The following is a 25,643-nucleotide window of genomic DNA, read 5'->3' on the forward strand; positions in this document are numbered from 1 at the left end:
CTGAAGTCCTGCTGAAGCAAACCTTATTCTGACCTCACACATGTTTATCCCTCCTCCCACCTTGTTCAGCGAGGAGAAATATATAGATGTACCGTTTCAGTCGATTACGTTATGCTCTTCCCATGGCCATGGCTAAGTGTTGCCCTGTCAAGTGAAATTCACTTCCATACAGCTACAGTTAGTCCTGAAATATGCAGGGTCCTGTACCTGCACCTGGATTGATAGGTTTCCTATTCCTGAGAAATGAGCGGGAGTTATAAACATCTGTGCTTTTTCTTAAGTGTAATGCTTTCCAGTCATTCTGTCTTCACCAAGCGTAACTTACTTGCCGACAAAAGTGCATGAGCAGCGCTCCTCTTTAATAGTCTGCTATCGGAGCTGCTGTGTTGGTGCTGTAGAATGGTGAGACGCCAAGCTGTGAACCACCATATGCACTTGGCAGTCTTTGTCTGGTCTTTGTTCAGCCAACCTCTTAGCCTTGCCACCTATAAAGATAATGAATGCAAAATGGTCCTCTGCTTGCTCTTAAAATTAGATGCTCAGCTTAAAGAAAAAGTAGGTAACTTGATGCTTTGCAGTAACTAGGAATTTCAAAATAAGGGCTGACAGTTCACCAGCAGTTCCTGCTTTTTGATGTTTTCTGAGGGAGGATCCTTAGTGGTTTTGAAAGGCAAGATTTCACTGTCGTAGAGAGATTATTTGGAAGCGGAAATTGTTCTGGCAGTTTTTGTAGGGAAGCGGGTGAGTGTTGAAAACACATCCAGGCGTAGTAAACAGCCCCTTCAGCTCCCCAACACAACAAAATACATTTCCTGGAAATGTATAGTAACTCACCTCAGGTTCTCATGTTTTCCACTCTTGATCTTTTCTTTCCAAAGTGCAAAAATTAAAATACTAACTTCAATTAACCACTTATGAAACTGAATTTCATGAGCAGAAAAGAACAGCTTTAATGTCTACCTTCCTTTTCTTAATGTATGTGATTCTAACTTCTATGGTTTTACAATCACAGTCCTTTCTAAGCTAGATTTAATGTAATAGCTTGGTCCTGACTGAGATCTCATACAAAAACTTTTAAAAGCTGACCTCTTACAGCAATTTGTCAGGCCCGTTTAGGATTGATTTCCATTATAAAACCCTGGTTACAGCATCCCGCATGACATGGTGCCTTGTGAGTTCTATATCTTGTTTTTAAAAAAAAAAAAAAAAAATTCGAAATCACTAGTAGGTCTGCAAACCTTGATTTACTCCTGACCAGTTTATGACATCCCAAGTGGGGTTTTATTGTTGTGTTCCTCTCCCCCCACCCCTTATCTGCCATTTCTCAGCAAACAGCTTTTACTCCTGCCCTGTCTCCTGGCTGCACCTTTCCTCCCCCTTCCCCAGACCAGTGGCCTGTGCTGCCCAGAGGGTGCCTGATCACGCAGCCCTGCAGTGGGCACGCTGTGCTCTGCTCTGCTGATGGCTTCCCGCAGCCTGTGTGCTCGCTGCTGGCCCTGCACTGCCACGCTGGCTGTTCGCAGGGCCCAGCTCCTCCTTTGCCAACAGATGCCACTTCTGTCTCCTGAGGTGCTGGGCTGGAAGCTGTCTCTGTGAGAAGCCAGGCAGAGCCGTGCTCAGCGAAGGACAGGTTATTTGGGGGACAGGTACAGAATGCAAACTTCTGCCATAATAAGCACGCTCCTGAGCTTGTCTGCAAGTAACTGGAAAACCACCCTTTTCCTGGCAGAGCTTTCCCTAGGCAGTTTTTCTGTATCTCTTTAAAACGTTTAGTTGCTCACTGCTGAATGCATGGGAATGTGGCCTGAGGCTATGAATACTGTGGTGATCAAACTGATTTTAGATGTGTGTGTGGGATTCCCCCAAAGCTGGCTGTCATTACTCTGTCAATGCAGTGGCTGAACCTGTGCAAAGGAATGTTGTCTTCCAGAGTAGCTGACTTTGGCGATGAGGTCAGGATTCTCCCCACCTATCCAGCAGTTTCTAACCAAACCTTTGCTACCGACTGTGCACATCCTAAAATAACTATAGCTTGTCTTTAAACCAAGTGATAATTGGTTTTAATCATGATGTTAGCAGGGCATAAGTTTCCTGGCTACGTTTCTTACTCGTGCTGGAAAAACCCTTGTATTTCTTGTCCACTGTCTCCTGTCTTACTGATGTTCTTTTTTTGGAGGTGGCAGCTTACATTTTGGAGCATCAATATTTCTAGAAGTTGTAAATATATGTAGAGTCAGAGGGCAGGAGTGAAAACCATAGCTGTATTATCATACACTACCTACACAATATTTGGGGTTTTTTTGGAAGGATCTCCTGACAACCTCTTTTACAATAATTTAGCTCTATCATGATTTCTCTATGATTTTTGGCAGCCAGGCAGACTCACTGCAATTAATAATGGTTGGGCAGATTAAAAACATAGGGGCACAGAGAACAACAACTGCACCCACTAACAACCTTTTGCTTTCAACAGGTTCCACTGTTTTAAGTCATTATTCTGGGGTGTTGAGGAGCACTGGTGTTGCCATGCTGATTCAGCCGTCGTTTCAGCTTTTCAAAGTAGCTGTTATTAGAAGTTTAAGAGTAAATCCCTAAAGCACAGACTTCTTCAACAGATACCTGCACAGTGGTGTGTTTCTGTATTGAGGAGAAATTCTTTCTCTGCCATAAAAAGCTGTTTGACATAAAAGTACAAGTTAGCCTCCGGTATGCGAATGTGTAAAATACTACAGCCTGTGTAGTAAAAATATTTTGTTTCTTTTCTCCTCGCAGAGTAATATTAGGGATAAGAACTGAATTAAAGCTTACTTTCTTTCGCAGAATTCCTCTGAGAGAGAAGACTGTAATAATGATGAGCCCCCTAGGAAGATCATTCCTGAGAAGAATTCACTTAGACAGGTATGTGATCAGTCTCTTTAAAAATGCGATAAAACTTTCTAGGTATTTGAATCCTTAAATGCTCCTGGAAGCTGAAGTCTGGCTTGTGCTCATGGAAATCCTTTTTTTTCTTCTTCAAAGTCTAAACAAGTGACATTGTACCCAGGAAAATCAGGCACAGAGATTTAGCTTTCAGGGGAGTTTGATGACTTTTTACAAAGAAATATATACTACAGTGTAGTTCAGTCAGCTGTGACTCTCTGTTTGGTGTTCATCAAGACCTCTTCAGCCTTTCTTCTGTAATCATTCCTGTCTTGTTTATAGTATATTTTGCCTTGCCTCAGATTAAAAGCCTCAAAATGTTCTACAACAATTAAGCTTTTTATTGCCCTTGAAGGTAAATTTTCTTGGAGGTGATATCCAGGTTAATAACCTGAAAAATGACCTATTCTTGTTTCTTTTACTTTCATATAAATGACTAATAGGTAAAAAGGAGAAAGGATGGTCTAATAAAACATCTCTTTGCATGTTATATATGGTAAAGAAAATTCCTTACCAATTCAAAAGAAACCCTTTTTTAATCCCCATGGCTAACAAAGGGAGTCTGGTGTATGCTTTCTGAGGAATTTAAGTTGGATTTAGTGATTTCTGATCCATTTTCACCTTGCTCTTTCTCCCCACTGCAAACTTCAGGCAGCAGAAACAAAATCATGTCCATGCCTTAGCTGCCTGAGGTTCCTGCCTGGTGTATCAAAATGAAATCATTGGTGAATGTGACTTAAATGAATACCCCAGGCCACACATTCCAACAGCTGAGGAATTGTCACATTTTCTTCTGCATCTCAGCCACAGGAGCAGCAGTCTCAGGCAGAGGAGTAGGGTGGTACTGTACTGTCCCACATCTGCTATTTCAAAGAGAAGTTGTGGGTCAGAACCATAGTAAAGGAAGAAGTATCCTTTTGATATAGCATGCTCATGCTCAGAGTTGTTGGGTTTGGATGGGTTTGTTTTGTTTTGTTTTTTAATAATGTATTGTGTTAGGAGTGTTTGATTTTGTGGGAGTAGGTGCCATGGACTACATGTAGCTACGACAGGTCCATCTAACAGATGTAGACCATGTAAGTCTTTCAGACAAGAGGCAATATGCTGGCATAATAACTGAGGTCCCATATATAATGAGAAAGATTACCTTACCAGAGTAAAACTTAAAATATTTATGGCATTCAACAACAAATGACAGCTGGAGGAAGAGGGGAGAGCTCTAGGTCCTTATTTTATTCCCAGGATAACCAACAAGGTCCCCAGCATAACAGAAAATCATGGGTTTTTTCATCTTTGAGTTATATTATGATGGCAAATCCTCAGTTTCAGCAGGAAAAGATTCATAGTAAGAGGTGTTAATTCAAAAGGAACCTGAGTTATTTGTTTTGTGTGTCTTCTTATTGCACTGAGTCCTTCCTCATGATTATTGATTGAGGAGACAGATATTCACAAGCTGTATTATACGGATGAGAAAGGTACAGTTTCTTGAGTTGGATTTCCCTTCCATTATTTTGCAATCTACAGAAGTTTTCTTGGTGTCTGGGGAAAGTTGTCTTTGCCCACAGGACCACAATTCATCGTAACCAGGGTGACTAGATATCAGGAATACACCTAAAAACTACTTGTAGTGTCCCAGTATTTCATATTGGAACTAATTTATGTGGACATGTTTTATGTTAAAGATGGTTAGCTGTGTTTCACATTATTGAGATGTTGTATCAGTCTCCATCTTTGTTTCCAGTCTTTACAGTAACAGATGCAGGACAAAATCCTTGGGTCTTCTGATTGTTATCTGGGACCTTTTGTGTTGAGAACAGTCTTTGTAGATAAGTTCAAGATGTAGTCTTAGTCTTAAAGCAGGTGCCCTCTTGTCTATATTATAGGAGGTGATTGTCCACAATTTTGTACCTGTTGGAGAAGAAATTTTTGGTTCTTTACATAGCATAAATAAAGCTGTCTGAGCATTTTGAAAGCTCAGATTGTTCCTCTTCTCTATTAGCAAAGGACAGAAGCAGTGGGGAGCTTTCTAACTCTTGCTCTAGAAATCAGACACATATGAAGCCGTGTGCCCAAATTCTCATAATCAATGAGTGATTCCTACAGGAAGGTATGCATGGTGACTACTCTGCTTTAGATCTATCTCTACTTTGTAGAACCAAAAAGATCTGACCTGCAAATGCTGTCAAAGCAGTAATACAAAAAACATGCTTTCCACCTTAGTGGAAAAATGCTAACTTGGTAAATATTGAGTGTAGTTTCATCTTTTCTGTTCCTCCTTTAAGACTCCCTTAGTATTTCATTATTGAGGAACATGGACCTACATGCACAAAGGAATTGAGTGTATGTGGGTAGAAGAGAAGTCTGTTTACTTAAATGGTCTTTCCAGAGAAAGTATCCACATATTTAGTACTTTTTGATTAGTCTTAGAAAATGAATGAGATGCATTAGACCATTTCAGGGGAAGTATGATGTCTTGACATGTTCCACTGATAACAAGTTTAAGTAAAGGTGCATTTCCTTTTCTTACCTTGTCTGCAGTGGTGTTATGCAGCCTTAGCCATAAATGTTTTCTCCAGTGGGTTTGTGGAACAGACAAATCAGAAGGCGGAGATAATGAGGTGTAGTGGTTCCTTAAGCATCTGAAGTTGTAGGCAGGGGCTGAAGACACCCATTGCTCAGTGCTATGGAACTCTTACTATGAGAAATATAATTTTGCTGTTGATCAAAATGTTTTTTAGAGAAGATGTCTTCAGAAGTCTCAACAAGTGGAGTGTGTCCTTGGATTGCTGAAAGTGGAAGGCACAGCCACTGTTGGATGCATGAGGGGGCAGCAAGGCAGAAGAGACGTGGATATTAGCACTGGGAAACAGAAAAGGGCAATGAACTTGACACTGTTATCTGGAACAGTGAAAAGATCTAAGTTACAACAGACTTTGGAATATGGATGCAAATGTTCAGTTCTTGCTGAGTGCTTGATCTGACAAATTTAAATTTTGAAGGGGTAAACTGAAAATCATAGTATGAAAACACGCTAGAAAAAAACAATGACAAGTGGCAAAAGTTTTTGGCAACTTTATTTAAGCTAACAAACGAATTTTCACACTGCAAAGTTATAAATTAATTTTAATAGGCTGATCCAGATGGTCCATTTGGAAAATGGATAGCTTGATCTGTTGAAAATTAAACTAAATTTATCTCTCTCATACTTCAAACTGAAGTAAGCGTGAGAAGAGTGCCCATTAAGTCCAGCTCATACAGATGGACCGGCAGGTCACACATGGGACTAATCTGATTCATTTTAAAAATAAATGCATGAGTTATTGAATCAGGTTCCTGTTTCAAGCCCTGCGTGTGAGCGCGCGCGCGCGTGTGTGTGTGTGTGTGCCGCCCTTTCAAAGGGACTCGCAAATGCTTCAGTGCCTTTTTAACCTGTGTGTTTCCATTTTAATTCAACTTCCTTGCCAGAAAACATAATTAGTTTTCAGTGCCTATCATTTAGCGTTAGACCCAAACACTAGATTGATTAGGTCAGACATTTGTTATTTTAGGGGCTATGTCTCCATCCTTCATTTATGAAGAACATGAGCTCAATAGTCTTGGGTAGAGAGACGGGCTTTAGAAACTGAGAAGGGGAAGCTCTCTGGGGGCCCCTCCAGCCTTTTAGCTTCTGGGTGTTTTTAACAGAGCCATGAATGCAGATTTGTAAATTTATTGCAGTGCCATCTGGTTTTTTTTTTTGTTGGTTTTTTTTTCAGGCACTGTATTATTGTTGGCTCGTATGTGTCTATTGTGGTGGTCACTCCCCGGGAGCTTGCCCTCACAGTCCTAAGGAAAGTGATGAATAGTGGGGGTCAACATGAATAGGTCACAGGGCAGCTGTCCGGGGCTGCCCTGAACTTGATTACCCCACTGCTTTTTAAAGAAGATGGGCACAATGCAGGTTGTTTAAAACTCTCCCTCCCTTCTCTTCATTGCAGCGATAATGAAGTGCTTTTTGCTGCTGTGGTTCATCTGTGGGCAAAGGTGCCTTGTGGGGAAAAGCTGGCAGCAGCAAGGCTGCTGCACTGTACCTCCTGCAAACCTCACATTGGACTCTGCTATCTTTCTGCAAGCTTCCAGATGGAAGTCTGGGGGAAAAATACCCTGTCTGTTACCCCATTCAGACAAGCCCCTTAGCGTTTTCAAGAATGTTCCCTCTTACTGTTTTGGCACAAAATATTACCTCAATTCACTCGTACAGATTTGAGATAATTTTCTAAAATTACATGTAGTACCTAAAACATGCTGTAGGCACTATTTCAGAGTTAAAATGGGCACAGTCTGATCTTAAGATTTTTAAGCCAATACTCAAGAAAACCGTGAGAAGCAGAGTGGATGAAGAAGGTAGAGCAAAGGAAAAACAAAAAGTAGCAATTGTCAACCTTTTACTTTGAGCTGGCAGCCTCATTCGACTGCTTAGGGCTCCTGACCAGGCATACCTCTCCTCTGCAAAAGTATTTCTGATGTGCAAAGTTGAGGCCCTTTTTTTTAACGGGTGAGAAGGCTGCATGGTGTGGAGGGAGAGAGGGTCCCTCCCTCCCTCAGGGGAAGATGCTGCAGTTCAAATTTACCTTCTGTTGGAGAATTGACCAAGGCAGGGCAGACCTGGTCTACAAAGCTGTCCTGGTTACCTCACGTTTTACGTGAGTAACACTTGCTAGTAAGGAGTTGCTGGTTGAAAAGCCCCCTGAAATTGCTAGAAGTACACCCTTAGTCCTACTTGCAAGATTCTTTTTCTTTTGACCTTTTTTTCTCTTTATTCTCAAAACAACCACCAAAAAATAATTTTCAGCCCTTTGTGACACTTAATGCATGTTAAAAAGCTGGCCAAAGCAGGATGTGCCAGAGTCTAAGTTACAATGGGAATGCTGCCTTGTGGTGGAAAGGCCACTGGGCTCTTTCAGCATTAGTGCTAACAGGAATCTGTCACCCTGCCGCATTGCTGCATTCCTCTGTAATTGAGTAAATTGCAAGTGTTGTCTGCTCCCCTCTGCCCTTTGTGTCCATGTCCACTTACCATCCGAAGAACGTGGGCAGTGATAAATAAAGTGCTGAACAGGGCTCTCAGCTCTTTGAAAGCAGCGTGTTGCCAGCCCCCTAGTTATATTTCTTTAAGTGTTTATGTTTTTCTGTATTCTTTCTCTTGTGTGGCTGGAACCCTGGGGATCGAAAGCCATGAGAGAGGCCAAGAAGCTAACAAAAGTAGCTGTCCCCTTGTTAGCGTGTTCCTTTCTTCTTTAAAAAACAAGATGAAAACCATCTGGCTCAGGGCATTACATTTTCCTCCCCCATGCACCTCTATAGATGAAGAGTTTCACCTGCAGTGAGGGTTTACATTGATTAGGGAGGGAGCAGTAATTCAAGCCTCCATCCACTTCAGTGGTACTTTGCAGTCTTTAAAGGTGCTGACCCATTGAGTTAAACTGTCAAGGGAGGATAAAAAAGGATCTTCATCCCAGGAGGTAACAGCTGCCAGGTTTTCAACACCTTGCACGCTGCTGGAAAAATGTCACAAATTGTCAATGGAAAGAAAAATCACTTGGCTGCCATCTTCCCTTAATGATGTGCCTTATAAAATGAAAGATTTAAGGGTTTAAAAATCAGCAAGTAGCTGTCAGGAAAAAGAAAAAATCCCGAGGGATTTTGAACAATGGGTCCAATAAGATGTATCCTGAAAGACTGCGAATAATGCATCCAAGTTGGATAACTGGATCTGATTGGGATGACCATGGTTGTGTCTGCACAGTGGGACAAGAGGGAAGTGAAAGCAGTAGCACAGAAGTCTAATATTACCATGCCTATATTTAAAAAAAAAAAAAAAAAGAAAAAAAGGTAGAAAAAGAAGCCTGATTCATAAGCCAATGAACTGGGAGAAGACATACTGTATTTCTGCTCTTTTGAGGACAATTTGTTTTCAAGCAGCTACCAGATGGCTAAATACCACGACATTTCCTTTTTCTTTTTTTTTTCCTTCTTTTCTTTAACAAGAGATCTAGTTCTCTTTGCTCTTTGTTTTTGTTTGTTTTAATGCTTTACATCGCTGAACAACCCCGTGGTGTTGGGCATTGTGACATGCTCCTTTTTGTGTTTCTCCCCCTTGTGCATTGATGGATGAGGAAAAAAAGATCTTCAGCTTTAATGTAATTTCAGATAACAAGCAGACTGGAGTAAGGCTTTTTGTTTGTATTGTCTTAGGTTTTTCGTTTTAGGGGCCTTTTTCCCCCCCTGTTTGTTTTAGGTAAGTCATTTTAATTGTACTGGGTAATTAGAAGGTACACATAGCCAAGGGAGCTTTGTTATGGTAATTGCTCAAGAAAACCCACTCCCCAACTACCATTGCCATGTGTTGAGACACGTCTTCCCTCTAGTGGCAATATTAAGGTCTCTGGCTTTCACAGTCGGCAAGGTGTAATTGCAATATGACAAATTGTGCTTTAGGGAAAATCCTGTAAATGATTTAGTTTTTTGTTTGGCTGGTCTTTATTTTGCCTTACGACTTTCTGTGGAGACTGTCCTTCCCAAGGCTGGGCTAGGGATAAAAAAAATTTCATCTTAGGAAAATAGTCAAGGCGAATCCTGGGTAATGTCTTACAGCTTGACTTAATTCTACTCTACTTTTTAATTACCTGTTTATAAAAACGTTTTTAAATTTGTTGAGATTACTTAATTCTTTCAGAAGAAGCACCTCATTTGAAATAAATAAATAAATTGCATTTATTTTAAATAGTCCATGTGAAAGACCTTTAAAGGGTAATTAATGCAAGTCTCTTAAGACTCTAAGTAAGATGAAAGCGATCTTTCCAAATCTGCTGGAGTGATTTGTTTATATAACTTCCCACTTCTGCTGAATTCTTCTGAGTCTAATAACTTTTTTTCTAACCGTTTGGCAATTTGTGCTTAGCTACAAAAGCCCTTGTTCAAAAAGAACAGTTTAATAATCTTTTCCCTGAAAATGACTTGAAGGGAGGGTATGGGTTTTGTCTTTTTGCTGTGTTTTTATTAGTGTTATCTTTCTCTGATAAATCATGTAATTACTAACTATTGGGGGGGGAATCTTATTGAACTCCTGGGTTGCAGCTTCTATTAAAAAGTGGAGCTTTGTTCAGGGACTGGGGATTCTCAGAATGAATGGCCAAGGAAATGGATTTCAGTTGGCAGAAAAGCTGCACACACACAGAGTTCTGCCTGGGGTTCGAGTCTTCTGGTTGGCACTCAGTGTTCATCCAGAGCTGCGCAGACGAGAGTGGAAATGTTTATGTGTTTGTGTCAAAGAGCAGGATCATACTTTCTTTAAAAAGAAAAATGTAACCAAAGACACTTACAGAATGAGATCAGATACAGCTCTATCTTTAGTGAACCATAGTCTAGCGCCTCTGTGGCATTTTAAGCCTTTGGCTGAGAGTGAATACAGCTTTGTGGTTCCCCTGCTTCTGACATGATTTGGTGCTCCCATATATTTAGGTTTCTTTTTTTTTTTCATTAGAGCTTGTTTGGCTATAGGGCTGCTTAACACTGTTCTCAAACGGCTTTTGCAAGGTTAAAGGAATGCAGCTTGGTAACAAGTTTGTGTCATTTTAAATATATACCTCCCAGTAAATAAGGAGGAGTCTTGCAATCAATCCCTTTTAGTGTGTTATATGTTTCACCTGACAACTAAACCCTCTATTGATTAACCATTACTTTGTTAGATAATCTCGTGTCATTGAAGCCACTGTAAAAATTAAACTCTTTAAAATGTTTTACCCTAGCAGCAGTGTGAAAATTGAAAACTTGTTCAGAATTACAGCCAGCTTCCACAAAGAGGGTAGTTTTCAACAAACTGGTTTATGTTTGCATGCTTTATATGCAATATAAAAACATATTAAAGCACTCCAACGCAAAGCTATCTGCCTGTGGTGTTGAACCAGGCTACCATTTCAGACTACTTTTCCTTGATGAAGAAACCTCTTATTTTGAAAGGTGAGGAGAAACTTGAACAGTTTTGGTGCGGATTAGATGAGATATGTAAAAGGGTCAAGCTTTAAAGGTGATCTGCAGAATTTTACTTTTCTGAGACTTAGTTCTGGCTTTGATTTTCCTGCTTTTCTTCCAGGTTGATCAATGTTCCTATGGGCATTGGAACAAATGAAAGGAGGTACTCTGATGTTGCAGTGTAGCATGAGACACCATCAAATGTTTCACCTAACATGAAGGGCTCTGCATTATTACTTGATGATATGACATTTATTCTGCTATCAGAATTCACTATTCTATTCACTAGGTCTATTCACTGCTAACTATTAGTGTGCAAACACAAGTATGACAATATCAGACCAAATCTCCACGTCCAGCTGTTTTTTGTCTTGCAGTAGCCAGTAACTGCTGCCTACAGAGAAACATTAGGAGACTATCATACAGTACTGCCTTCACAATATTCTACCAGCTTCTTATGACTTGGCTTCATGAACCAGATGCAGTTTCTTCGTAACACTGTCAATACATTTCCATTGAGACCTATTAAATAGAGTGACATTACCTCTTTTTCCCCTGGACTTCAAGGGAGAACTAGGTTTTGTTCTGCATTTTGCTTTCAACCCTTTAAAACATATTGTAGAACATGTGCGTGAATCTTCTTTACCCTCTTTATTCATCCCACAAGGCTAATAATGCATTCTTCTGTGAGAATGTGAAAATAACAACAGAAGAACTTGGTAACTTTGCAGAGATAGTAATTTATGTTGAACTGTAGATCACTTTATGTTTTATTCTCAAATCTGCATCCTTATGTGTTGAATCCATGATAAATACTCCCTTTAATGTTCTCTTTTTCCCCATAACTTCTATTGAGAAGCTAAGAGCTGCTGGAGGACTTAATGATTATTTGGCCCGTGCATAGATCCTTATGTAATAAACTGTGTAAAGTTGGTTCTCAAGGAAAAGCACATTCTTCTCTCCTTCTGTGGCTGAAAAGGGTGGTAAGGAGGAACTGAAGTATCATTGGCATCTTGTCAAGGGCAGAGGGATATTGTTAGCATGGGAATGCCCGGGTCAGTCAGACTCATCCACTGCCAACTCCAGCACTGTCAGTGGAAGGTGCTGTTGAAGGAGAGCAAACAAGTCTGGTCTCTTTTGGTATTCTACTGCCCTCCTGCTCCTGCAGCATCTAGCACTGTTGCTCTTGGGATGACTGATATCTGTGCTGAGTACTCTGTGGTCCTGCTGTCCATGAGTTTGTTTAGTCTCTTTTTCCACTTGCTGATGATGTTTCTCTGCACAGTGTCCTGGAGCAGCAAGCCTCCTGTGTGAAGAAATGTTTCATTTTATCTGCTTTAAATTTGTACTATACTAATTCCATCAAATATCACTAGTCCTGGTGGTGTGGGATTTAATGAAGAAGTTACACTGGAAGTTCAGTTGTTTCTCACTGAGATGTAATGTGTGGATGAAAGTAATAAAAATTAAGCAATACACTGGAATAATTATTTGTGTCTGCATCCTGACATGCACATAACTTTTGAATAGTGCATAGTGAGCTTCCTTCATTCTCAGAAAGTGCTAGCGTCTTTAAATTTAGCAATTTAGTTTTTCACAATGTGTATTTGCATTGTCTACTCTTTCCCATTTGTAAGTGTGAGAGAAAGCCTGTCGTAAGCCCAGCTTTTAAAAAGCTGGCCTGCTACCAAGGTTTGTGCATACCTGTCTTGAGAGGAAAAAGGCTGACAAGATCTGAGTTCATGATTCAGTTCACGGAGCTACGGGCTTCCTTGTTGCTTTCAGTAAATGCTTTTGTGGCTGAGCTTTTGATCTGCAAAGTGGAGTTATAGTAACTTTATTCAAGTCAGGGCTCCTCATAAAATTTACAGTATGTAGCAGATGTGTTGTGCATAAATACTGTGACTGGAATTTTAGGAGTTAAACTGCAAATGAAAAAAATCACAGACTGATGATAAATGGGTTAAATTACACAAATATAAATACTGAGCAAAGAATCTTATCAACTCTTCATGGTTTTTCTTCTTCACAATCTCGTTGAATTTAACTAGTACCATGCCTGTAAAATGAAGTTTGCATGGTATTGTCTGAATGTCAATGCAAAGCAGATGGTGTCAACTTTTTATTTACCAGTTGGGCTGCTACATCTAAGCCCCCATTTATAATAGTTTATGCCTTTCTGGTCTTTCTTCTGAGGAGAAAGTTCTGTGCATACCAGAGCAATGGTTTTATGATGTTGGCAAATATTTGTAAGAGGCTAAGTTGAGTCCGTCAGACTTCTGTTTGCTTGTAGCCTAATCCAGTTTGAATCTGAACCTCCCCTGCTGAAAGATGCACTCTGTTCATCTGCACGGCGCCTTGAAAGAATTCATGTGTTTGAATTTTTCAGTTTCTCTTTCTGGATCCAGAGAGAAATTGCTCGCTTGCTGCTAGTCACAGCAGATATCAATGTTGTGACATGTAAAGAGATCTCATGAGCCAGGATATTCTGCATTCCTCTCTGTCACCAGCTAGAGAGCTCACTGAGAAGTAAAATATGAACTTCTAAAGGAATGGAGAAGATAGGGCTTCTGGGTTCCTTTTTGTTTCTATTTCATGGTGAACTTTAAAGGGGCTCTGTAAATAGGTAAGGTGGCAAGGACTGTGATTTCCTGAATTTCCCCAAGAGTGTCTGTACCGTGCTGGATCAGTACAGATCCACCAGAACTAGTACACAGAGTTCCCATGGTGGGCAGTAAGGAGTGTTTCATGAGGATCATAAGAACTTAGGTGAATGTTATAAACTTGATTGTGAACACTCAGTTCCCATCGGTTGGTGCTTACCATCCCCCCAGGCTGGGCACTGCTGGGAACACTGGCTTTGTGGACATATCTCCTATCACTCAGCATAATCCCCTTTGCATTCTTGCCTTTGAGATCTTTTGCCATGTGTTCTTCTGCCATTTTTCTGCTGCTGCTGTCTGCATCTTCCACAGAGTCAGGCCTCTGGCAGAGGGGCAAAAGGATGAGGTCGTTTGTTGTTCTTGGTGCTGAGGGAATCTGGCTCTGGTGATGTAGCTTTGGAGAAGAGAGAGAGGTTTAGGAGTCCTTAACATGGCAGTGTTGTCCACAGGTTTTGTAACCTGTAGCAGATTTGGTGTTGAATTAGTTTTAAATCGAACAACTAGAAATCTGTAGCGAGCCCTGAAAGAAAGATCTTGAGAGGTTGCTAGTGACTGTTACAGGGAGAGAACTGACAGGCAGTTCACTACAAATCTTTGTGTGTCTTCCCCTTAAGGCAATCTTAAAAATATAATGAGTGTTAGTATGTTTTACTTAGTGCTCTTGGAAATGTCGTTGTAACAAGTTTAATTTCATTTTTTTCAGCATGTTTCTTGGGTTTTCCCCACACAACTCTTTGAGGTAGCAATGTCATCTCTGTGGTCCACTTACTACTCTTGCAACAAAGCAAGTTTGTGCTTGCTTTTGAGCTGCCACTTTTACATGGGAGCATTTTTCTCTAAGTGGTGGCACATGCTGGAGGGTTAATCCCATACTGAAGCTCTTAGGTGTTACTGTATTCCTCCTCCTACTAAAAAATGTGAACTTAATCAAGTAGTAATTAAAAAGGTGTTGAAGGGAGGGGGAAGAGAGAACCTCCATTAGAAATTCCTAAGTTCTTCAGGCATATTGGTTTAAATGGCCAAATCAAAATATAATTTTAAACCCACTTCCTAAGTATTGTTCATACACTTCCCTTTGAAATGGGAGAGACTATGAATAAAGTGTTCTGCAAAGACTCTGAAGTCTGCAGCTAGAACTGAGGACCCCCTGGGCAGGACAGTGTTAAAGAAAAAAGACATTGTACTTTAAAAATGAAAAAAGCTTTCCAAAATTGGGAAGATTAAATACAAGTGAGATGTGGTCTGTGTTTGCTCCCTTCTGATTATAACTTTCATACTGTCCCCATTTATTTTACCTGATAGAGTCAGGAGATATTTATTAACATTTGACATACGCTGTGCTAACTAATGTGTAGGAATCAGCTTGCTTTAGTTTTTCAGTTATGCAGCATTTTGTGAAAGAATGAACAAATGAGATCAGATACTTTTTCCTTTTTCAAAGGAACAGAGGAGAAAAATCTTTTTCTTTGTATATCAGAACTATAAAATTGTACATAGCTCAGAGGACATGCATGCCCTGAATATAGGCTTTTGCTGTAAACTAGTTTATTTTAATTTGAAACATTTACACCTTAGGAAAAAGGAAATGTAGTAGAGTTGTGGGTTCCTGTGCCAAAAATATGGTGCCTGAAAGAAAATCGTGTTCTTCTATTCATAACCATTTTAATCTTTCTGCAGACCTACAACAGCTGTGCCAGACTGTGCTTAAACCAGGAAACAGTGTGTCTAGGAAGCACTGCTATGAAGACTGAAAATTGTGTGGCCAAAGTAAGTAAGAGAACGGCTTTGGTATTGAGAGGTTTTCAGCAAATTGTTCATTGGTAGTCAGAGAAAAGTTCTTGTTAAAAATTACAGTTAGGAAAAAATATTTAAACAGAAAGTAAGTATTTTGGGTAGGTTTTTCTGTTCTTCAGTGTAGAGATTTCAGACTTGCTGTTTTTCTCTGCTGGAAATGAATACTTGAGTCCTCAGCTATCTAGGATTGAAGGGTTCATTCTGCTATACAATAGGCTTTTCCAGTGGGATGACCTATGCCTGCCATGTAATTAGCTGTGGCAACTTCAAATGATAAATGTCCAGATACTAAAAATACTCCATGTGAGCTCTTTGTATCGTGGTTCCTTTCTTAGCTGCCAGAAGGAAGGTGCAAAAAGAAAGACCTTTCGATTAAAATACAGTGAATGCTGTATTTAAAGAAAAGGGAGGAGGGAGATACCACAGTCATAATGGTAAGAAAATGGATTTATTAGCCTATCACAGAAAAATAATTTCTTGAGAATTGGGGTAGATGTGGTTGAAAAAGGTGAGGTGCCATTAGCCACCCTCTTTTCTTAAAATTCAGCATAACCACAGTAAAACAATGTACATCTAGGGCTGTTTGTGAATGGAGAACATTTGAACCATGATGCAGTATGTCTAGAAAGCCTGTGCAAAGGATGCATTTAGCCTTGTGCAAGCTTTGTATTTCCACTGAAAGGAAGTTTAGAATGGGCATGCAGGGCAGATCAGTGCATGCAGCCATCTGTTACTAAAACCAGCTGGCATTTTGTTACTCCTCTGTCACCACAAACCTGACCACTCAAAAGCCCGTTTTCTCTTTTGGTTATTTTATTCCTTGATCTTCTTGAAGTCCATTTTTTTCATACTTGGAATGGTTGTTAAAGGTGCCTTGTCCCTTCAGGGGCCACTTTTGTATTGACCTTTAAGATAATTTCCCAGCTAAATCTTCTCTGGGATTTTGCTGGTGAAATTTGGATGTCCTATTTCTTTTGATTCTTGTCAGGGAACTGGCTATCATAAAAGTTTGTCATGGTGCTTGCAGGTGGCTTAGCACTCATAAACTGTGCTTGCCTGCCAGTTGCCTCCCACTGCAGAAGCACTTCTGAGAGCAGCTACCAGTCTTGGTACAAAGAGCTGATATTTAATACCAGCACTTCCATTCTTGAGATGACTGGTATTGCACACTTCTTCCTAAGGTGCTTTATGATACAGAGTAGGTGAAACTCTCTCAGCAGAGCAGCTCTGGCTGAGTTGTCTCATCGTGCAGCATCATTCTGATGCCATAAAGCAACTCACAGCAAGCTAACTGGAGTAAGTCCATTCAACCCCATCTGCTCTGTAGTGTCTTGTTTGACCTAATCGCTTCACTAAGGAGCAAGGAGGTACAAGACGTACAGCCAGTTTAAGTGGTGCCTCTTTTAAATGAAATTACATACTTTAACATCTTAATGCCCTAAAAAGTAAACTCTCCTAAAGTTATGTTTATGGTGGGTGAGAGGTGTGGTTCGGGCTGAAGGCAAGAGCAGCAAGACTTGTTTCATGCTACTGAGAATGAATGTGAAGCGTCACCCTGGAGATGAAAAAGTGTATGTTTTTAAGTATCTTGTCTCTGTATGCTGTCGGACAGTATATGTGTATGTATGCTCTAGGGCAATCTGCCATCAACATATATCAGAAAACATATATATACATATATGCGTTATATACACGTTTGTATACACACACACACACACACACATATATATATGAAAAAACATAAAGACTTTTCTGGAGATACAGTTCCTCTAGTACTAGCTTGCCTGGCTGTTGTACTCCTTTCCTTTGCTTTCTTAGCTACAAACCAAATGAAATAGGTTCTAAGAAAGCTTGCCTTTCAAATTCCAGAAGTGTTGAAGCATTTATAAACCCAGCTATCTAAATGCAGATGGCTCAGCGATGGCATAGGCAAATGGCACAACTGTTAAATGTTCCCCAGGTGAAGGGCTTAAGTGGGATTTAAAGAGTTCAGAGGCCTTCTCCTAGGCTGCATGCACGTGACGAGTTTTATCCTCCATGATTGATGTGTTTTACAGCCTTGGACTTTAAAATGTTTTGTCAGGAAGGTGAATACTGGAAAGTATAACCGCAGGTTTCATTATCTGCAGCACTTCTCCGAATGTATTTTGAGGGTTTCAATTTTCTTTTTAAACTTGCAGTGAAACACAAAAAGGCTTACCTTCTCTGATTCTGCAGTGCAGTATCAGCCCTGACTGGGAGCCGTAGTGTGCATTATCACATGCTTGTCAGATGTGTCAGTCAGTCTGATGATGATGGTTTTTCTAAAAACAAAATTTCGGATTCTGCATCTACTTTCAGAAAAGAAAACTGTGCTCTGTTAACACTGTATAAATGGCACCTACTGATTTTGTATTTGATGTTTGTAAAAGTTTGTTCAAAGAATGAAATGTGGTTTCCCTTGAGGCCACACACATCAACATTGAGGTACCTTTTCTCAGACTGAAGCACTGTCTGTCCATTAAACTCTCTTGTGAATGAGAGCTTCTGTACAGGATATCCAGATATAAATTACCAACCTAACAGGTGGCATTCTTCCTAAAATGGAGGGGGGGAAAGTTTGCAATAAATAGATATGCATATTCAGATATGGAAAGTAGCATAGGGCCACAGTCTTTTTGACAGCTCAAGGAAGTTCATGTTTGTTAGGAAACTTTGTTTGGTTTTGTTTGCGAAGTCATGCCGCCTGTGCAGCCATGTGCTCAGTCACTTTTGCAAACCTATGAATTATTTAGTTTTATTCAGACATTTAAAAATAAAACTAGAATATCATGTTCTGATGAATCTTTGTATCTTATTCGTAGCCTTGCTTTTCTGGTATTTGTCCTCTGAAACTCCACTGGTAGGACTTGGGGATGCTTGAGTAGAAGCCAGAAAGGAGCAATGGAAATTGTTTAAAGTGTGCACATGTTTTAATTGAAGAGGTGGGATCTTAAATTAAAAATCATATATTGTGATGCACAGATGCCACATGTGTCAGCAGCTAACATCGTTTCTCTCCCATGTGTAGGAGTTTCTCTGTTACTCTTTTAGCATCTTTTTGCCCATTGCTTGTGAGCGATCAACAAGTCTGATGTATATCCAATATAATGTCATTGAAAAGGAAATGCAGTCTCTATTTGTATTTTTATATGTGTGTGTACACACACAAAGATATATATCGAAACTCCTCCTGTTTGTCTCTTTAGAAACCAAAAAAATGTCTGTGAGAGGATTTCTTTTTATGATACTACTTGTGTGCAACCACAAGTGGACAGCTTTCTCAGGAATTGGTGCTAGGTGCTTAAATAAGGTAGAAATGTAGCATGAACCTGAGCTCCAAGGACAGGGTGTTTGATTTTAATGAGGCTTATTGAAATCCAGCCAAATGAGCATCTGTTCCTATTGTTTGTTCCATATTTGTAAGCCAGTATCTTCAGGCCAGATAATGGTGTTGGTGTGTGCTTCATCCTCAATTAGAGACGGACACAGTTAAAAGTCCCTTGGCATCTGGTATGTCACTAGGATTCTTGTGATGCTCCTGGGTGTGCAAACAAGTTTCAATTCTGTTCTGTACCCAGGGCCACTTACTTTCTCTGGTGACCTTCACACTTTATATTTGATATGTGGTGAGGGGTGCTCTGATGTGTTTCCAGTCTCCTTGGCTGAGTCTTTGCATGGATGGGTTATATGTAGTCCTGTTTTCAAACAGAAGTCTTTCATAAAGCCCAGTCTTTCATAATGTGGGCTGTGTAAGGTTTGAGTTTTGCTCTTTGCTTGGAGTCTGTTAGATTTTGCATTTCCCTGGATCGTGGAAATATCTTTTTGATTCAAAGGGCTCTTTTATTTCTCAACAAGAGACTGGTGTACAACTCATATCAGAGCTCTACAGTCAATACCCATTTCCTGCATTTGTTTGATAGGTCTTTTCTGTTTGTTAACTCCTACGGTCAGTTCCAGTTCATCTGTATCTGCTACACAAAGGAGTGTTCTCAGTTTTTATTTTGGATATTGAATTCTTTCCTGCTTGTGCCAGAGATAGGCACCCTGTGGAATACCTGCCACAGACAGCACTGAGACACCTTCGAAATGGCATACAGCATCCCCAGGTTTCTACTTAGTTCTGAACTCAGCAGCAGCTGGGAGAGGTTTTCTGCCTCTATTTTTATCTAAGGGAAATTGGAGGAAGAAAAATGTAATCATGCACACCACCCTTGAAAAATTAGACTTCTGTTTCAGGCCACTCCTTGCTATTCACGTGTGGTAACTAGTCCTGCTTTTTAAGGTCCGGGCAAACCAAGGGACTTCTCAGGCTCTTTTAAGCATCTTGAGTCTTCTAGGGAATCTTTGATTGCTGCTCATTGTAATGATAAATGTGCAGTGGTTAATGTATTGAACTGGTAATCTAGAAAGGGTTTATGTATACCCTTTATCTTCAGCACTGTGATTTTATTCTCTGTGGCCATGATGGCTTTTCTTGCTTCTCTTCAAAAAGGGAACTGAATAATACTCTTCTTGGAGAAATGTTGTGAAATGTAACTCTATGATACTTTTTTGATGCTTGGATGAAAAGTCCTGCTTAAGTATGTAGAGATGTTCTACCTACTCGGCAAGCTGCGTGTACAGGGGGAGAGAGCTCTGTTCTGCTCAATTCTGGAAACACAGAACAGGCCTTGGCACTTACAGTATGCCATGTGAAATTTCCTTTCAAAGATGCATCTTATTATTTAGCTATTGCTACACGTTTTACACTCAAGGATGATTCAGCTAAAGCAAGGAGTGGTGGAAGTAGCTGGTAATTGAAATCTTCCTTCCTTTGTCAGTTCTTTCTGCATTGCTACTTCCAAATTTTTAGAACAAACGTAGTCAGCACAATAATAACACTGAGCCAAGAATTTTTATATAAATTCAAAGGAGAAACCACAAGTACTCTTTAATAAAGAAGCATTTAGGGTTCCAGGCTGGATGTTCCAGTTGGCAGTAGGACAAATTGATCTGAAGAGTGTCCCTCTTGTACTCTCAAGTCCCTTTATGTCACAGATTGATGGCTCTTTTTTCCAGAGAGTGTCCCTGCATTTACTTTGTGTGAATAGCACAACCAGCTCAGAGTTCTGCTGTGATATACCACTGAGTCAGTATATCTTCAGAGAATGCATAGTTTTATAGTGCTTTTGAAGCCTTTCCAGTACTTGAGACTGAAATTAGAGCAATTCGATCATGAACAATATTATTGACTAGCAACATTCAGTTTCCTGATACTTGTTCCACTGTTTTAATGAGAAATTATGTTCCTTCATAGCTTAATTTTTAGTATTAAGCTTCTGTGTTGTGATGCAGAGGGGCTGTCAGTAGACATGCTTTCAGTTCCAAACCCCTCAGTAAGAGTGTCCCCTCTTGTGTCTTGCATATACCTTTCTCTGGGAGGGACAGCAGTTTTTGAGGCTGTTGCAAACTGGATAAATGCTACCTTAGCTACTGGCTAATAGAGGTGTAAGCATATCATTTTACCCTTCTGTTGTAGGTATGTAGGTATTCTTTCTGTAATGAGAGGGTTGTGTGGATGGCATGCATTGCAGGGACATTGCTGGGATTACTTGATGTACAAAAGGTGCTTTGAAACTGAATTCTCAGTGGAAGGTTTATCCAAAACCTTGTATGTCTACTTTTATCTTAATTGTTTCTTTTTTTTGTTGTTTGTTTTTTTGTTTTTTTTTTGGTCAAGACAGTCTTTATGCTTTATCTTCCCCTTGGTCTAATAACCTCTTTGCAAATGACCGAGAAAGAAATGTGATATTCCTGCTCCCCCCACTCTACCCCACCACAGACATTCTCCAGATTTTGATAGACTTGTTTTATTTATTTCCAAAATTATATCCGCAGGAAACAAGCTGTTTAAATTCAGATTATGCTGAAGCAAAATGGTCCTGGTATGAGAAGCAACGTGCTGTTTTATGAGCGCAGAGTCCCTTTTCTCATAACTGATTGATAGTAAATATTTTCCTGAAGAATTATTGCCAACCATGAACAGTGCAACTGTTTCACTTTTTTTTCCGTGCTACTTGCTATACCAGCCATTGTCTGTAATTAAGATCTACAATTCACAATGCAGACGTTTGCACTTCCTCTGGGTCTGAGCTATTTATAAGGCATTTCAGCTGTTCAGAGTTTCTTTTGAGTGTTAAACTACGTGTAAACAGGCTTCTTTAGTCTTCAGTTATGCAAACATTGTGGAGTGCTTGTCATTTCTGCTTCTCTTACCACCCAAAATGACTTTGCATGTCAGTGAAACCACAAATTAAAAAAGAATTACACTTGAGGGTTTTTTAAATGCAACAGAGGCTTTGAAGAAATATTACTATAAAAGCTAACTCATACATTGCTTTATAGCTGAGGGTCTCTAAGTGTATTCTGGAGATCAGTTCTCAAAGCTCTGCCTGACCAAAGGATGGTCAGGCAGGTGGTATGCAAAATCTTGATATGAAGAATAATTTTCAAAGTTTGGTCAACTCGATGGAGATGTTTCTACTTTTTGGAGCCCTTAGTTTGGAATCTCAATCAAGCAAATTGCATTACCTGTGAAATTGAGTTCAGTACATACTGGAAGGTCTCCCACACAGATGTTAGAATCTCCATCTCAGGTTTGACTGGTTATAAGGAAGAGCTTTTTCGTGGTGGTGACAGTCAACTGGAGTAGGTTGCTTGTGGATGCTCTGTAGCCTTCATCCTTTGAGGTTTTCAAGACCAGGCTGAATGAAGCCCTGAGCTACCTGATCTGACCTCATAATGCACCCTGCTTTGAGCAGGAGGAGGCAGGGCTGGAGAACTCTGGAGCTCCCTTCTAAATTGAATCATCATGGAATCCCCTCATTGTCTAGAACTTGACTTGGCGTCCTTAATCAAAACTCCCCCACAACTATTATGTGTGGTGTCACATGCTGTAGTTCCAGCCCATGTGTTTGCTATTTAAAGAATTACAGCCTTGAGGTCTTCATTCAAGATGTGTCACATTAAGGTTATAAGAAGTGTTCACCATGATAAGTGTTACGAACCAAACTCGACTTGCATATCCGAAGTACTTTGGGATCCTTTATGCTAGAAATGTGAAACTGTTTGGAATCCAAGTCATCAGTGTCTTTAGTGATAAATGGGGGCAAACATGAAAAGAAGCATTGCTTCTTAAATAGTCACCTGCAGTGACAGCATCCTCAGATGGTACAGAATACATGACATTAACTAGATCTGTCTTCAGTGTTTTTCAAATACAAGAACAGAAAAAGTTGTTTGAAAAATACGTCGAATTCTTATGCTAAAGCTTGTGGTACAAAACGCTGGAATAATAATTTCCTAGTGTACCCCACTGCAGGGAAGCCATTGGTGTGGCCGAGTGTCGCATTTCTGAAGGCAGAGCGAGTTCTGAGCTCAGCCTAGCAAACGAGCGCCTAAAAATGAGGCTGCTTTTGTAGACTGATGGGGGCTAACGTGGGGTGGGCTCCAGCGTCTTTGCTGTTGGGAGTGGACAGGGAGGGGAAGTAGTGTGGAGCGAGTTCATGGTGAGGCGTGCGTGCGCTGCAGCACTGCCCACTGATGCATGCCGGATCACCCGCACGCAGAGATCACATGGCTCCTCCAAAAGTCAAACGATCAATTCGCCTCGTTTTGGCTCTGTACTTAATGCACAAACAGTGCGATCTGCAGGGCTGTAATTGCATTGTTAGGGCCAAGGAACAAGCCTGTGCCTTTTCAGCAGACAGCTGGCAGGGAAAGAGGCATGTTGTTAGGAAAGAGAGAGGCAAGGCAAATAAAATTACTGCTAACGCTCAGAGATCGGCAGGAGTCCTACTTGCCTAATCTTACCGGTGGGAGCAAGCGGCTGTTGTAATCCAATTATAGCAGCATAAGCAATTTGTTAGACACTCCGCATAATGTAACAATTTCCCAATAAACTCTGACTTGTAATAACGTCGGCAAGAGCCCACATAAATCTGCCCGAATGGTGGGGGCTGGAGTGTTCGGCTGGGGGCTTGTAATTTGTGCCATCAGCACGTTTTGTGGAGTGTGGTGTGGTGCAGTCTTTCAGTGCAGGAATTTTAAGAGGAAAAGCGTGGCATGCCCCTCCAAGAGAAAACCATTAGCAAGGGTCAAAAGAAATACCAAACAAAGCTATGAGGTGGCTTTTCTAGGAGGGAGTAAAAATCGACCCCCAAAAGCAAGGCGCTAGCTGATGAAGATTTAAAATATTAAAAAGCAGTAATGAAAATTGTATCATTTTAAATTACAGCAGGAGGAGGAGGGGTAATTAGAATTACATCTGGTTTGGAGGGGGAGGGAGGAGAATATCCTTCCTTACATTTAAGCCGTTTAAATATTAAAAAAGAAGCTCAAGTATTGAAAGGGATGCTCTGTGCTTACTAGACAGAAGCCACATGTCCTGTCCCAAGCAATTCATAATCTACAAAGGGAAAAATTAGACCTTTTCTGGTATCCAGTTACTCTCTCGTCTTTCTTGCAGCTCCTAGCTGGCTTCATGTGTATTGGCACAGCATCCTGATGATGTGTGTGAGAGATAAAACGTAGGTCTAGAACCATTCACTTTGAGCGTACCCCAGTGAATTTAACTTTTTGGCACAATGATGAATGTCCCCTCTGGTTCATGCAGATCTACACAAAGAACTAATCTAATTTAGATATTATTTAAAAGTAAAATCAGTCTGCTGCACTCTGGCTGTCACTCTTAGAGCACATTGCGAGTTACAGCATTGTAGACACCAGTTTAAGGTTTATGTTTAGCAAGATTTAAGGTATCATATTTCTGTTAATCCCTCTATTTAGCATTTCCCTTTGCTAAGATGCAGATAGGCAGCAGGCAGAATAAAGTAGGTCCCTTTATACAGCATAGGGACAGTCAGAGGTCCAGGATTTTCAATGTAGTTCTTAACACTGCTGCGGTGTAAAAATGCCTGACTTCATACCAGAAACAATACTTTATTCATTTCTTAGCTCTGGGGTCTTGTGAGACTTCAGTGTGGATTGACATTTCTGCTCTCGTTTCTCAAGTTGTGGCAGCATAATGCCTCTATGCGGGGGGAAAATAGTTCCCACCCATACAAAACAGTTACCCTTGTCATTTGGAGCTCCTGCTCTCAGTCTCTGTGTTTTGATGCTGTGCTATGCCGGTTCTTCGGCTTAGCAAATAAAACCAAATAAAAAACAAACCCCCAAACCTAAACTGTCAGCCTTGTACATACAGCTCATACAATTACACCTGCACCATGTTTGTCTTTATGGTGGTACCATATTTTGTGCAATTTTGGAGTGTGTTTACATATTCACCTGTCATACTAGTCCTGAGACGATTTTTTTAAACTGTAAAATAGTAGCTGAGACATGCAGGCAAGCTGCCATGAGGATAATGCTGCATATTTTGCCCTTCATTCTGTGGAAGTCAAGCTTCCATTGTTCTTAATCTTTATTTCTGCCAGCATCTTAAGATAACAGGCTGAGACAGTGAGCGTTTCCAAAAGTATCCTAATACATATTTTCTTGCAACATAAATACACCTAAAGAAGTGTATTTAAAGAGGACAGGTATTATCTTAGTTTACCGAAGCTGAATCAATAAACTGCAGTGCTTCTAATAAAGCCACTCAGTGTCTGGGTTTAACTAATGGCTGATTTTCACGGCTTTGACAGTGAGCTGTGTGCGTTATTTTCTCCTGATATTGTAAAAATAATGAGAGCAAATTAGAACAATCAGTTTACCCCGATAGCTGCTGATTGGAGGTGATGGGCAATATGGCAGCGGGTAATCCATCTTCGGGCTCCTGTCACATTAACTTCAGCAGTGTGGAAAAGATCAGGCGGAGCGAGCGGGAATCCTGCCCAATCAGAAAGCCGAAATTAATGAGAAGAGCATTGTTCTGTGATCAACCTTTTAATTAGCAAGAGTGGAGATGGAGGGAGTGATGAAGCTGGCAGCACAGCTGCACAATACTGGGCATGTTTTCGGTGAGGGGGAGGAAAAACATGGGTTTTAAATTACCCCTTCTGTGCTCCCTGTACACTGGCAGTGTGTCTTCATTCTAAACCCCTTAAAAGATCTTAATAAACAGCCACATCCAGGTTAATATTGCAAACGTGGCTGTTACTAATGAGTAGTTTCAAAGTAGGTCGTTTTGAGGGTCATTTAGGAAAATGTTGATCACTGTTTACAAAAATAAGAGAGAGAGACAGGGTTTGGTGT

At 40.4% G+C, this 25,643-nt stretch overlaps 1 protein-coding gene across 5 annotated transcripts in view; it reads left to right on the forward strand.

The window, feature by feature from the left end:
* BTRC (beta-transducin repeat containing E3 ubiquitin protein ligase) overlaps positions 1-25,643 on the forward strand; it is a 121,785-nt gene that overhangs the window by 45,597 nt on the left and 50,545 nt on the right. For all 5 annotated transcript variants that reach the window (XM_032694598.1, XM_032694595.1, XM_032694594.1 and 2 more), the window contains 2 exons: positions 2,821-2,898; positions 15,270-15,359. In XM_032694598.1, the coding sequence (XP_032550489.1) occupies positions 2,821-2,898; positions 15,270-15,359 (168 nt within the window). The remainder of the gene's footprint in view (positions 1-2,820; positions 2,899-15,269; positions 15,360-25,643) is intronic.

Source organism: Chiroxiphia lanceolata, chromosome 8, assembly GCF_009829145.1.
Source record: "Chiroxiphia lanceolata isolate bChiLan1 chromosome 8, bChiLan1.pri, whole genome shotgun sequence".
Taxonomy (NCBI): domain Eukaryota; kingdom Metazoa; phylum Chordata; class Aves; order Passeriformes; family Pipridae; genus Chiroxiphia; species Chiroxiphia lanceolata.